The sequence below is a fragment of the Cynocephalus volans genome, chromosome 6 (genome assembly GCF_027409185.1).
Source record: "Cynocephalus volans isolate mCynVol1 chromosome 6, mCynVol1.pri, whole genome shotgun sequence".
Classification (NCBI taxonomy): domain Eukaryota; kingdom Metazoa; phylum Chordata; class Mammalia; order Dermoptera; family Cynocephalidae; genus Cynocephalus; species Cynocephalus volans.
Window position 1 is genome coordinate 18903604 of NC_084465.1, and position 12685 is coordinate 18916288.

At 40.0% G+C, this 12685-nt stretch overlaps 1 protein-coding gene across 2 annotated transcripts in view; it reads left to right on the forward strand.

The window, feature by feature from the left end:
• CREB3L2 (cAMP responsive element binding protein 3 like 2) overlaps nucleotides 1-12685 on the forward strand; it is a 127892-nt gene that overhangs the window by 76029 nt on the left and 39178 nt on the right. For both annotated transcript variants that reach the window (XM_063099932.1, XM_063099933.1), the window contains exons 3-4: nucleotides 6292-6467; nucleotides 10155-10242. In XM_063099932.1, coding sequence (XP_062956002.1) covers nucleotides 6292-6467; nucleotides 10155-10242 — 264 coding nt within the window. The remainder of the gene's footprint in view (nucleotides 1-6291; nucleotides 6468-10154; nucleotides 10243-12685) is intronic.

A 12685-nucleotide genomic window follows, 5' to 3' on the forward strand; every position in this document is an offset into this window, starting at 1 on the left:
ATCTAGCAATTAGAATTACTTTGGATATTCATTAATGAGGGCCATGTCTTTGAAGAAGAAAACAGTATGTTTGAGAGTTTTGTGTGTATGTGCTTCCCAAATAAATATTTTGAAATCAGTCATTTGTTCCACAGATATTTATTTAATTCACACTCTAAACACAGTATCCTACAAGAGAACTTGAGATGCTAAAAGCAGAACAGTTATTGTGTACAGTGCTTAATTTCTGGAGTCAAATTGCCTGGATTTGAATTTGGGTCTGTCACTTACCAATAGAGTCATCTTGGGTAAGTTGCTTAACTCTTGTGTTTCTCTTTCCTGATCTTTAAAGTGGGAATAATAATACTTACCTCACACCATTGTTGTAGGGATTAAATGAATTAATACTTACAGAGCACTTAGAACAGTGCCTGGCAATTAGTAAGCACTGAATAAATATTAGCTATTATTGTTACTGTCTGTACATGGATTACTGAATAATTAAATACGTAATTTACAAATGGGCACAGTGAGAATGACAGAAGACAGGGAAAGAGGTTCTGTACACAAAGTACAGAAAGAACATGGGAGTAAGGGAGGTAACTGAGAGAAATTGTGTTGATCCCAGAAGTCCACCTAATGCATGAAAACCTTTAGAACAGTGACTGGCATGTAATAAGCACTAAAAATATTTTAGCTATTGTTCATTGGTCTTACACTGGGATTCTTCATCTTGGGAACATTGGATTAGAAGTCTGTATAAAGCAAGGTGAGAAGTATAGAAAGAACTGTATTGCACCTTTTGCAGTGGCTAATTATGGACTCACAATAATGTTAATTGAAGAATAATCACTCTTGGCTAGAGAGCTATTTAATCATTGGTCTGTTGAAAAGCAGTGTAGTAGGGTGTTAAAGAGCACAGGCTGTGGAGCTAGTTTGCCTGAGTATGAATCCCAGGTCTGCTGTATACCAGCTGTGTAACTTTGGGTGACTTATTTGACCTCTTAGTCCTTGTCTATAAAATGGGGGTGATGGCAATACATACCCCACATAGTTACTCTCACATATGTAAAGGACTCAGTACAATACCTGGCACATAGTAAATACTCATAGTTAAGTGTTTGCTATTTTTTATTATTATCAACTCCTCTTTATGCCATTCAACACTGAAAGTTATTTCAGGGTTAAGATACTCAGGAAGGGGATCATGGGCAGACAGCCCCCTGTGTTCCATTCAGACATGTAGTGGGCTGTAGTTTAACATGGATCTGACGCAGTCAACTAAATTCTTGCCCCTCCCTGCAGCTTCCAGAACGCAGCCTCAGCATTTTTCCTTCAAGAGATTTTTATGTCGAAAATTGGTCAAAATTTGTCAACTCCTTTGAAAATTTTCAGAAGACCAATACAAATTAAATGCTGAAGGATATAGATGTCATACTCATTTAATTTACAAAAATTTTCTTTACACTTTAGACATGTTTTATAAATAGTAAATGTATATATGAGTATGTATATATGTTTTTATCATATAGGTGGCATGTGACCCACATGATTTTTCTTTTAAAGGATATATGTCCATCTTCTTTCTATACATTTGTATATGTATGTATGTATGTATGTATGTATATAAAATTTATTTATAAAGATACTGCCAACTCCCAATTTAGGGTTTAATCTTTTTTTTTTCTTTCCCAGGGATCAGTGTCTGTTCAGTGCAGTCATCTGTGCAGTACATATGGAAATGATTGAGGGTCTGCTTTGATCTGTGTCATTTTTAGTCTCTTTGTCCACCTGACGCTTTGGTAATCGTGGCTGCTCGTTCCATTGCTCCTGGCTGCTCCGTTCGGCCCTTGGGTGTGAAGGACTTGCTCCTCACCACGACACAGGGGCTTGCTTTTTTCCTTGCTGATAGCTGAGTGGTGATGCTGAGGAAATGTGCCACCTGCGTCTGACCTTTGACAGGAAGCTGTTTAAATAAAATCAGATGACATGGGGGTTTTCTTACTTTCCACAGTAGGCACTCCTAAACTTATCAGGGGATGTTTTTCATTTGAGCTGAAACTTAAAAGGCACATAAGCCCAATTTAGAAAAAATAACTTTTTTTTTCACTCAATATCTGAGCTTGAGGTTTTAGAAATTAGAGGGTATAAAGTGTCTCCTATCTCTTGCTTTTGTAGTTTAGCCAACAACTCAGATATCCAAGGATAATTCCATTTCCAAGCCATGGTGGTCCTTCTGATCTTTTTCCCAATAAAATAAAACTACAAAAATAAGGCCACGTAGAAAAATTATAGTACACATCGTACTCATTCACTTTCACTCTATCCTTTGTTAACCCCTACCTCATAGGTTACATTTGTCATTTGTTTTCTGTCTGATTTGCTATTTATTTCCATGGAAGGGACAGAGTATAAGCCAACACCCAATAATTCAGAATGAAGGCTCTTTTCTCTAATTTCAACTGCCACTGGAATGTTGTTCTCACCAAACTACTTCTTGGCTGGCTTTCTTCATCTGAAGTCATTTATTTGATGATGTAACTGGTAGGTCTAATCAGCCAATCTACAAATATTTATTGATATGATTCACAGTTGATGGTTCCAAATTCACTCATTTGGAGATGAGTGCAGTTATTCTGTTGCAATAGATTCTGATGTAATGGATTGAATTTCTTGTTTATACATTCAGCTATATTGTATCAGCTAGCTGTGTTGCTGCACAACAAACCACCCCAAAACTTGGTAGTTTTAAGAGCAGTCATTTATTATTATAGCTCACATGTCTCGGAGTCCTTGCTGGGGGTTGGCTGACGTATGTGGGGGTCAGTTGAGTGATTCTGCTGATTTCAACAGGATTCACTCACATCTCTAAGGTCCCCTGAGTGTTGACTGATCTTGGCCAAATTCATCTGGGGGTGGCTTGACCTCTGTGTCTGTTATCCTTCTCCTGGGATCAGTAGATTATCCTGGCACATCCTTCTCATGGTGATGGCAAAACTATAAGAGCACAAGTCCAGTCGTGTAGGTGCATTTTGAAGCTAATATGTCAATGGCTAAATTGGATCACATAGCCAAGCCAGGGTGGGCATTAGCTCACAGTGAGAAGGAACTGAAAATCTACATGGCAAAGGGTGTGGATGGAGGGAAAGTGAAGACCTGGAGCCAGTAATGCAACTTATTTATGTATATTAAGGTACCCGTTGACTCTTGTTGAGTCAGATGCCTCTAAATGGACTCCTTGAGCTATTCGAGTTTCTATCCGATAATTACTATTCTAAGTCATAAAGCAGAGCAGGCAGAAACAAGCTACGTCCATGTGTGTTCATCCACAAACACAGTTACCCCACATAGGCAATTTAGAAATACTATAAAATGTACAGAATAAGGAAAAGAAGTCACACATGTTCTGAATTATTATTCAGAGATGTTTACTATTTTGTCATATTTTGTTTGTCTCTTTTCCATCACTTTCATTAATAGTATATCCAAGTTTTCTTCTTAATATTCTATCACAAGCCTTTTCTTTGTTATTAAAAATACTTTATAATGTAATATTAATGTCTGCTTAAATATTCCATTGTATGGGTGCACCATTACTGACTTAAACTTTCTCTTGCCCTTTAATGTTTTGGTTATTTCCAGTGTTTTATGATTATAAATAATGCTGCAGTCAGCATATTAGTGCATAAATCTTTATCCACATGCTGAGTTATATCTTTAATGGAAAGAATACTGGCCAGGTGCAGGGATTTGGGTTCTGCCACTAATTTGCCATGTGATCTAGGCCTATGTGTCTGTTTCTTCATCTATAAAAAGATGTCTTTGAATTTGTTGGCCTTAACCTTCTTTCTAACTCTTACACAGCTTTCAAGAGAGAGGTCTAAATTGTTGTATTGGAGTAAGCAGGAAGGCAACACCAGTGGTTTGTCCTCAAAAAAAGCTCAGAGTTGAGAGGCAGCCTCCTTGGTCTTCTTACTTGGTGGAGTTCAGTCGTCTTTGAAGGATGAGGTTTCCTTTTTCAGTTCAGGTATTATCCGATGCCCTGTAGTCACCATTCCCTGAGACAACAATGACTATATCTAAATGCTTTTAAATAGGGCTATATGACACTGAGTTTTAAAACATAAACCATCCTGACCTATTTTATGAATGTGCATGCTTTGAATATGGTTTTGCTACATCGGAAGAGCTGATTTCATCACCCATCTGCATTTTGTCATATAATTTTGTGTTACTTTTTGTGTTTACTTTTGCCTTTTCTGTTGTTTGCCTTGTGAGTTGTTTCATCATAGCCATCTTACCTGCACAGGTATGGGATTTGGCCTCATCTCACCATTTCCTGGTGATTGCATGTGCCCTTTTTCTCAGGGTTGCTTCCTTACTGTTCATTTCAGTATGTACTCAGACCTTATTTCACCTTACTGTCTCTCTTCCAGCCTCTGCCAGGAATCAATATTGCTCAACTCGGACGGGCTTTATATGTTGACTTCCAAAAGCAGAGACGTCAACATATCATTGCTGAATGGAGAAAGTGGGATCTGTGGTCTCTCTCTGTCTCCACCCTTCCCCGACTCTGTCCTAAGTGTGTCTTCCTTGCAATGGACAGAATCTTCTAGTTCCTAAGCTCCTTTTGGGAGAGGTGTTAGAATCTTCCTTTGGCTCTTGGTCCACTTGCTTCTCTAAGTTGAGCTGGGACGCCCATCTGGCCAGCAAAATTCGGTGTCAAGTCCAGTGTGGTCTCCCTCCTCTGGCCACCATCCAAAGGCCTTTTGTTCCCTGCCCCCACCTCTTCCCATACCGTGTGAGTGATGGAAATCCCCCCATTACACCACAGCATTCATCAGCTCATAGAACTCACCCTAAAAGCTCAACGTCTGCAACCAGCCGGTCTTGCCCATTTTTTTAAACCTCAGAAAATAAATTGGGATCGGAATAATTAATCAAGTCAATCATTAATTGGATTTGGGGGGAAAATAATTTTCCTTTGTGAATGTAAACCTAACTTTTTCTGTGCTTGGAAAAGGTGCTTATGAAATACAATTTTAATCACCGTGAACTTTAGCTTTGAACTTCTGTGCCTGCCCTGCCCCACCCGCCTCAGCAGTTCTGAATGATTTTCATGTATCTTTTCATAAAAAAACTGGACTCAAAAGTAATTTCATACAAACGGCTTTCACGTGAACGACTTGGCTTCTCTGAACAATAACGTGTCACTAAGCATGTGGTATGTGCGTTTGAACAGTTTCATAAAGCAAAGGAGCATATCTTTGCTTTATTTTAGCCTCATTTTAGTAAAACTGGTATCAAGTAAGGAGTGGGGACTGTGGGGACTTTGGGAACCGCTGGCTTGTTTTTTCTTGTTTTGTGCCTGTTTCCAACCTGCTTTTTTTCCCCTTTCCTGCCCTCTTCCCTGCTGTTTCAGGGCTGTGCTGCGGTCCTAGCTCTGAAGTAATTTGGTGAGAGATACATGGTACTGCTTAGACTCCTAGAAGAATGTGCGTGAAGTGAGAGAGGTGCTGTCTGTTCTGTCTTGTTGCCTGGCTGTTATCTTCAGGCCTGATAATGATCATGAAAGCCAGTGGCAGGACAAGACCCAGGCTCACTAAGATCCAGCCCTTTTTCCTGGATGAGTATTTAATCCATTTCAGCAAAGGGCAGATGTTTGTTATAAACCCTAAATTTTCCCTAAGGGCTGATCAAAGTCTGTGGAAGTCTAGGTTAGGTTTAAGGCATGGGTAGGATCACAGGGAAAACAGAAGAGGGCAAAAAAAATGAGTAGTGAAAAGAGAAAAAAGAAACCAAATAACTGTCCATTGGGGGAAGGAGAGAGACCTACTGACTATGGTTTCCTCTCCTCTCTCCTGAGACCTTGGTTGCCAACCAGTTGTTTTCTTTCTTATTTTTAAATGTGCTTAGTTTTTTACTTTTGAATAGATAACACATTCACATGGTTTGAAAACCAAAAAATATAACTCATTATACATTGAAAATACTTCTTCCCATCCTGTTCCCCATCTACCAGTCTCCTTCCTGCCCTGCCCAGGAACCGAGTTTCTTTTTTTAATATGTCACCTTTCTAGAGTTTCTTTAGGCATGCTCACATGCAAGCGAGTTCAAGAACAGATTCTTACTTTGCCATTCGTTCTTTTATCCATTTATCTTCTCTCTCACATATTCACTTTATTTCCTTTCATTCTACTCTCAATAATTCTTTGTTGGAGTTTTTGTCAAGGAGAAAGATCAGTGGTTGTTTGTTTTGCTTTTTTCTGATGCCCTGAGAAAATTTATGTGTATGCTTGTCTCATCCCACAGATGAGGTGGAAGGTGAGAAATGGTACCTGTCTACAGACTTCCCTTCAACCACCATCAAGACAGAACCCATTACAGATGAGCCACCTCCAGGACTTGTTCCCTCTGTCACTCTGACCATCACAGCCATCTCCACCCCTTTTGAAAAGGAGGAACCCCCTCTGGAAATGAGCACTGGGGTATACTCAATTTTCTTCCATATAAACAGGTTGGATCAAAAGATACAAATCCCCATTCTCCAGTAGGCACTTAATCTTTTTAGAACTATATATATTTAAGGTTATATAATTATGTATACACACACACATGTGTATATCAAGGACATGTTGATTTGGTATCAGCATTGATTATATCACTTCCTTTAAAGCCATTGTCCAGAAAACTTGGTAGCAAAGCTGATTTCATTTTTGACTTGATTACTATTACAAAATAAAAAACATAGGTGAATATCCATGGTTAAAAAAAAAAAAAAATCCTTTGTCGTATAGTTTAAAGTCAGGTAGTGTTATGCCTCCAGCTTTATTTTTTTTGCTCAGAATTGCTTTGGCTATGTGTGGTCTTTTGTTATTCCATATAAATGTCTGGATAGTTTTTCCATTTCTGAGAAAAATGTCATTGGAATTTTGATGGGGATTGCATTGAATTTGTATATCACTTTGGGTAGTATGGACATTTTCACAATGTTGATTCTTCCAATCCAAGAGCATAGGATATCTTTCCATCTTCTTGTGTCCTCTTTAATCTCTCTCAGCAGTGATATGTAGTTCTCATTATAGAGATTTTTCACATCCTTGGTTAACTCTATTCCTAAGCTATAATAACCAAAACAGCATGGTACTGGCATAAAAACAGACACACTGATCAGTGGAATAGAATAGAGAATCCAGAAATCAAACCACATACCTACAGCCATCTGATCTTTGACAAAGGCACCAAGTCTACACACTGGGGAAGAGACTGCCTCTTTAGCAAATGGTGCCAGGAAAACTGGATATCCATATGCAGGAGAATGAAACTAGACCCATACCTCTCACCATATACTAAAGTCAACTCAAAATGTATTAAAGAAATATACACCATGAAACAATAAAACTTCTTAAAGAAAACATAGGAGAAACACTTCAGGAAATAGGACTGGAAAAAACCCTTCATGAATACGACCCCAAAAGCATGGGCAACCAAAGGAAGAATAAACAAATGGGATTATATCAAATTAAAAAGCTTCTGCACAGCAAAAGAAACAATTGTCAGAGTTAAAAGACAACCAACAGAGTAGGAGAAAATATTTGCAAAATATACATCTGACAAAGTATTAATATCCAGAATATACAAGGAACTGAAACAACTTTACAACAAAAAAACACAAGTAACCCAGTTAAAAAATGGGCAAACGTGGGTGGCACACAACAGCCACCACAATAAACATGGCTGCTGCAAAAGCAGCTAGACGCCACAACCACCATGCAGATGGTCCGCCAACCACTGGAGTGCACAAGAGTCACCAGCAGAGACAAAGAAAAGAAGAGGATGTTTCTCTCCACAAAACCCATTTCAGAGTGACAGAGGAAGCATCTGCTCTATGATAATATCAGGGGACCCGATCACATCTCTCAGCATTGGACAGATCATCTAGGCAACAAATTAACAGAGTAACCATTTTTCTTTCAGAAGGAGAGAAGAAATCTAGGGCAATGGGGGGGAGGGGAAGGGAATGGGGGTATGGGAGGGAATGGGGGAAGGGGAGAGATTGGACAAGGGGCATAAAGAATAATTATGATTTGTACCAATATATATGCTAGTAATATTGATTTAATCAACATATCTCAATGTTCAACCCCCAAAATATGTATAATTGATTTTGATTCAATAAATAAAATAAATTTTAAAAAAATAAAAAATAAAAAAATAAAAAATGGGCAAAAGAGCTAAACAGGCATTTCTCAAAGGAAGATATATGAATGGCCAACAGACACATGAAAAAATGCTCATCATCACTCAGCATTCAGGAAATGCAAATCAAAACCACACTGAGGAGATACCATCTCACCCCAGTTAGGATGGCTAATATCCAAAAGACTCTGAACGATAAATCCTGGCGAGTTTGTGGAGAAAAAGGAACTCTCATACATTGTTGGTAAGACTGCAAAATGGTGCAGCCTCTACGGAAAATGGTATGGAGGTTCCTCAAACAATTGCAGATAGATCTACCATATGACCCAGCTATCCCACTGCTGGGAATATACCCAGAGGAATGGAAATCATCAAGTCGAAGACATACCTTTTCTCCAATATTCATCCCAGTACTCTTTACAATAGCCAAGAGTTGGAACCAGCACAAATGTCCATCAGCAGATGAGTGGAAAATGTGGTATATCTACACAATGGAATACTACTCTGCTATAAAAAAGAATGAAATACTGCCATTTGCAACAACATGCATGGACCTAGAGAGAAATATATTAAGTGAAACAAGTCAGGTACAGAGAAATATCACATGTTCTCCCACTGTGTGGGAGCTAAAAATCAATAAATGCACAAATAAATGGGGGGGGGGGAGGGAAGGAAGCACAACAATTACAATTCCTTGAAGTTGATACAAGTGAACAGATATGAGGTTGTGGGGGAGAGGGGGGGAGGGGGGAGAGGGAGGCAGGAGGGAAGTTTCGGTAATGGGCCACAATAATCAACCACATTGTATATTGACAAAATAAAATTAAAAAAAAAAAAAATCCTCCATGGCATTGACTTTTAAACCAGTGGACAGGGAGTAGTGACGATGTTGATGTACTCCATGGCTTACAGTGCATGGCCACTGGGAATGCCATTCCATGTTATATTTTACTTTTCTTGTACCCAATCCAGCAGTCTCCCACCTACAGATTCTCATTGTGCAAAACATAAGAAATCAGGAATTTCTTCCTTGCTCGATTCCATGCCTACAGCAAGTAGAATTTAATTCTACTCCACCTTCTCTCTGGGCATTTCCACTTTCTGCAGATGGACCAGAACCACACTTGCACATCTTCTTACAGATGTTGGAAACCAGTCCTAACTTTCCTTAGGTGCAAAACCTCAGGTTGTCAACAATGACTTCATTAATGTTCCTGAAGTCAGATCTCCTATGAGCAAAAGTGTGTACCTGTTCAGGAAAAGGTGACACAGAATCAGTAGAGCCACAAAAGCGTTGCTGCGTGCTCACTTCTTGGTCCGTCTGTGTAGAAGATGAAGGTTGTGGACAGAAGCCTTCTGCAACTGCCTTCTAGGATTCCTTTCTTGATAGCTTTCTGAACTCTTTAGCGTGCTGAGTTCCTGGGGTCTGCATTTGTCTCCTTTCTCCACAAGATTTTAGTTCAGTTGGTTTTGAAGTTTGTACCTAAGAAAGCTCAGGACCATGGCCCCGCTCCCTGTTTGTGGGCCAGATAACCTTTCCCCCTTCCCTGCCGGGAATTTCATGGTTCGATGTCATCAGTCATTAGGAAGCCTGGAGAAAATGGATGTGGCTTGCTACACACAGTCCCTACCCCAGGACAAACGGGAGGCCTGTGACCCTTTAAAAATTTGCCAGAATATTTTGTGATAAAATGCCCTTGTGTTACCCCAAAAGCAACAGAAAGAAGCACCGATAAGTGAGCCTTGGGCATTTCATTTCAGAGTCCTGAGGTTCCCTCTGATATAATGCCAGGCTTGGCAGTGAGAAAAAGATTAAGAGCTAAAATGACTCCCTGTCAAAGAAGCCACCTACGCTCTGCTGTGCTCCCGAGGCAGGGCTGTCCTGAAGGAAGACACAGATGACAAGTAGCTCTCCTGTATGTGTCTTCAAGGCTGTTATTGGTTGTTAAAAATTGTGTTTGAAATTCTTCCTTCAGGTTGATTCCTCATGCCAGACCGTTATTCCTAAGATTAAGCTGGAGCCTCATGAAGTGGATCAGTTCCTAAACTTCTCTCCTAAAGAAGGTCTGTATCCTCTCTCTCAGCTCCTTCAGGTTATGGGGTATAGTCACACAGTCTAAAGAGAAAGGGGACATGTGTGTGAGGGTGCTGGGATTGGTTTGTACCACAGGTGTGGCTTGCTTTATAAAATAGCTCTGTTGTTAAAAACCTTGATGCCAAATAAACATTCTGAAAGCTAAATATTATTTTCCCACATATAGACATGCTTAATTTCCAGCTCAGTGTTACTCTGCTTTCACGCCTCGCCACAGTGCGCGCACTGATGAACGAGAGAACTGCTACCCTGTGCCATCCTGTTGTGAACCTGACATAGCCCCACAGATACACAGCAATCCACAGAGCACCTTGCTTAATTAAAACAACTCCAGTCTCAACCCTTTGTAAAACAGATTCATGATTTATCTGTCAGGCCAGCTCAGTGTTTTTAAACATTGACTTTGGATGGCGGCAGTTGCAAGGACTCCCCTGCCTATTTGGCCATGTTCATGGCCTCCAATTGTGCATCTCTTTGGGCTTCTTCATCCATCTAGAACTAAATAATGTCATACTTGAAGTGGTTGTGCCTTTACATTTTTCTTTCTCCATGTCAGTTTCTTTTTGACCTTCTCCTTCTTTGTTTTCCTATGAAGTCCATAGTTAGAAATCCTGGACCCAGACCCCACAAGCCTTGTAAAGTCCAATGACGCTCCCTCTGTCTTTTTATGCAGATACTGGGCAGATCCCAGATCGCAGTTCTGTGCCTTTGGTTATGCCATCACCTTTCTTTTTATTTACACTCGCAGTATGTGTTTAGAAGTGCAGTTCATTAGTGTGATTGACAAATAAAGAATTAGTATATCTGGTTGTCCCAGAAAAGGTGTATGTGCTTTGGTGTACAACTGTGTGGACGCTACATGTCAGCAGTTCTCGTGGAAGTATAATCTCCCTTCATCCCGTTAGAAACAAACCCAGGCTGGCTGGCTGGTTAGCTCAGTTAGTTAGAGCCTGGTTGTTGATAACATCAAGGACCAGGGTTTGATCCCTGTTACTGGCCAGCCAAAAGAAAAGAAAAAAAGGAAAGAAAAAAACTTAACTGAGGATTTGATTTGTGACAATTTAATTAGGATTGGCCTTTTATTTACCTTTATTGCCAATAAAGAAAGAAAAGAAAGGATTAAATTTAAAAAATTAATAATATTGACAAGAGTCCATATTGAGACATTGTTATTTTGTACTGAGTGATATACATCAGTGCTGTTCAGCTTTATAGACTGGGTTAAGGTAATTTCATTTTTATGACACCGGTTATGACTATCGAATGCATCTTGTTCTTTTAATTTAGGTTGCAATATGCGTCAGAAACTGTCATAACCGTAACAATGAATCCCATGGTGGTTTCAGAATCTGGGGTCACTGGAGGAGAAATGTTTCATGAATGAAGTAAATGGCAGTCCCTCCTCATTATCCTGGATAAACAGAAGAAAATTCAATATCCTCAGATGCATCAGAGCTTCTAAGCAAAGTAGCATGTTGTCCCCAGCTCTCTCAGTAACCCAAGAGTGGCATTTCAAATGATATTAAGAAATCTGATACTGATGCATCTGTGGCCAGATCAGTAGCTTTCAATAGGTAGGAAAGACGAGATTCAAGTTTGCCTCACTCATTTTTCCTGTCATCCCACTTCCATTTTTTGGGGGGTACCCTCTGCTTGGAAAGGAGAAAAGCATTTAAATAATTTGGCCCATGCCAAGCAAAAGGAACAGGGGAGCTCTAGGTACTCTTGGCTGGGTTTTCAGAATGTAACAGCACAGCGAAGCAGATGCTGGAGCCCCTAATAGGTTAGTCTGCTTCCTGTTTTTTTTTTTTTTAATCATGAAGTGCCACCGTGGCACTGGAAAAACCTTGGTTAACACTGTTATGACTCCTACTTTCTAGGCAAGCACATATGTGTTTAAGGCACATTCTTACTCTCCTTAGCTGCCTGCAGCTATTAGTAGGAGCATTGGAAATAGCGTCTATAGGGTTATTTTAGAATATTCTTTAGCTTTAAGAGTGCCCATATACACTGCAAAGTCCAGGGAGCTCTTTGGAAAGACTTTGGCAGAGAAAAAGGGAAAGAGAAGGCATCTAGAGAAAAGTGGCATGTTGGAAAAAGAGAAGGGTTAGAAAGAGAAAATGAGAATAAGAGAGAGAGAAAGAGATGAAAGAAAAGTGTGCTAGGGATTAAGGGTGGGGGGTGGGGGGTGGGGAAGGGAGTGTGACTGAGAGGATGTCACCAGTTGTCACCTCAGGTATTTGGGTATTTTAGGAGAGAGCTGCCTGTTTGCTGCTTGTCGTCTGTAGGGGCAATATGGGTGGGTCATTTATCTCAGGAAGGCCCCTCCCATCAGTAGAAACTTAGAGGTCTCCGTCTGGAGGGAAGAGGAAAAGACGTGCTGAGGCCTCACTGTGGCCCCCAGCAGTTCTC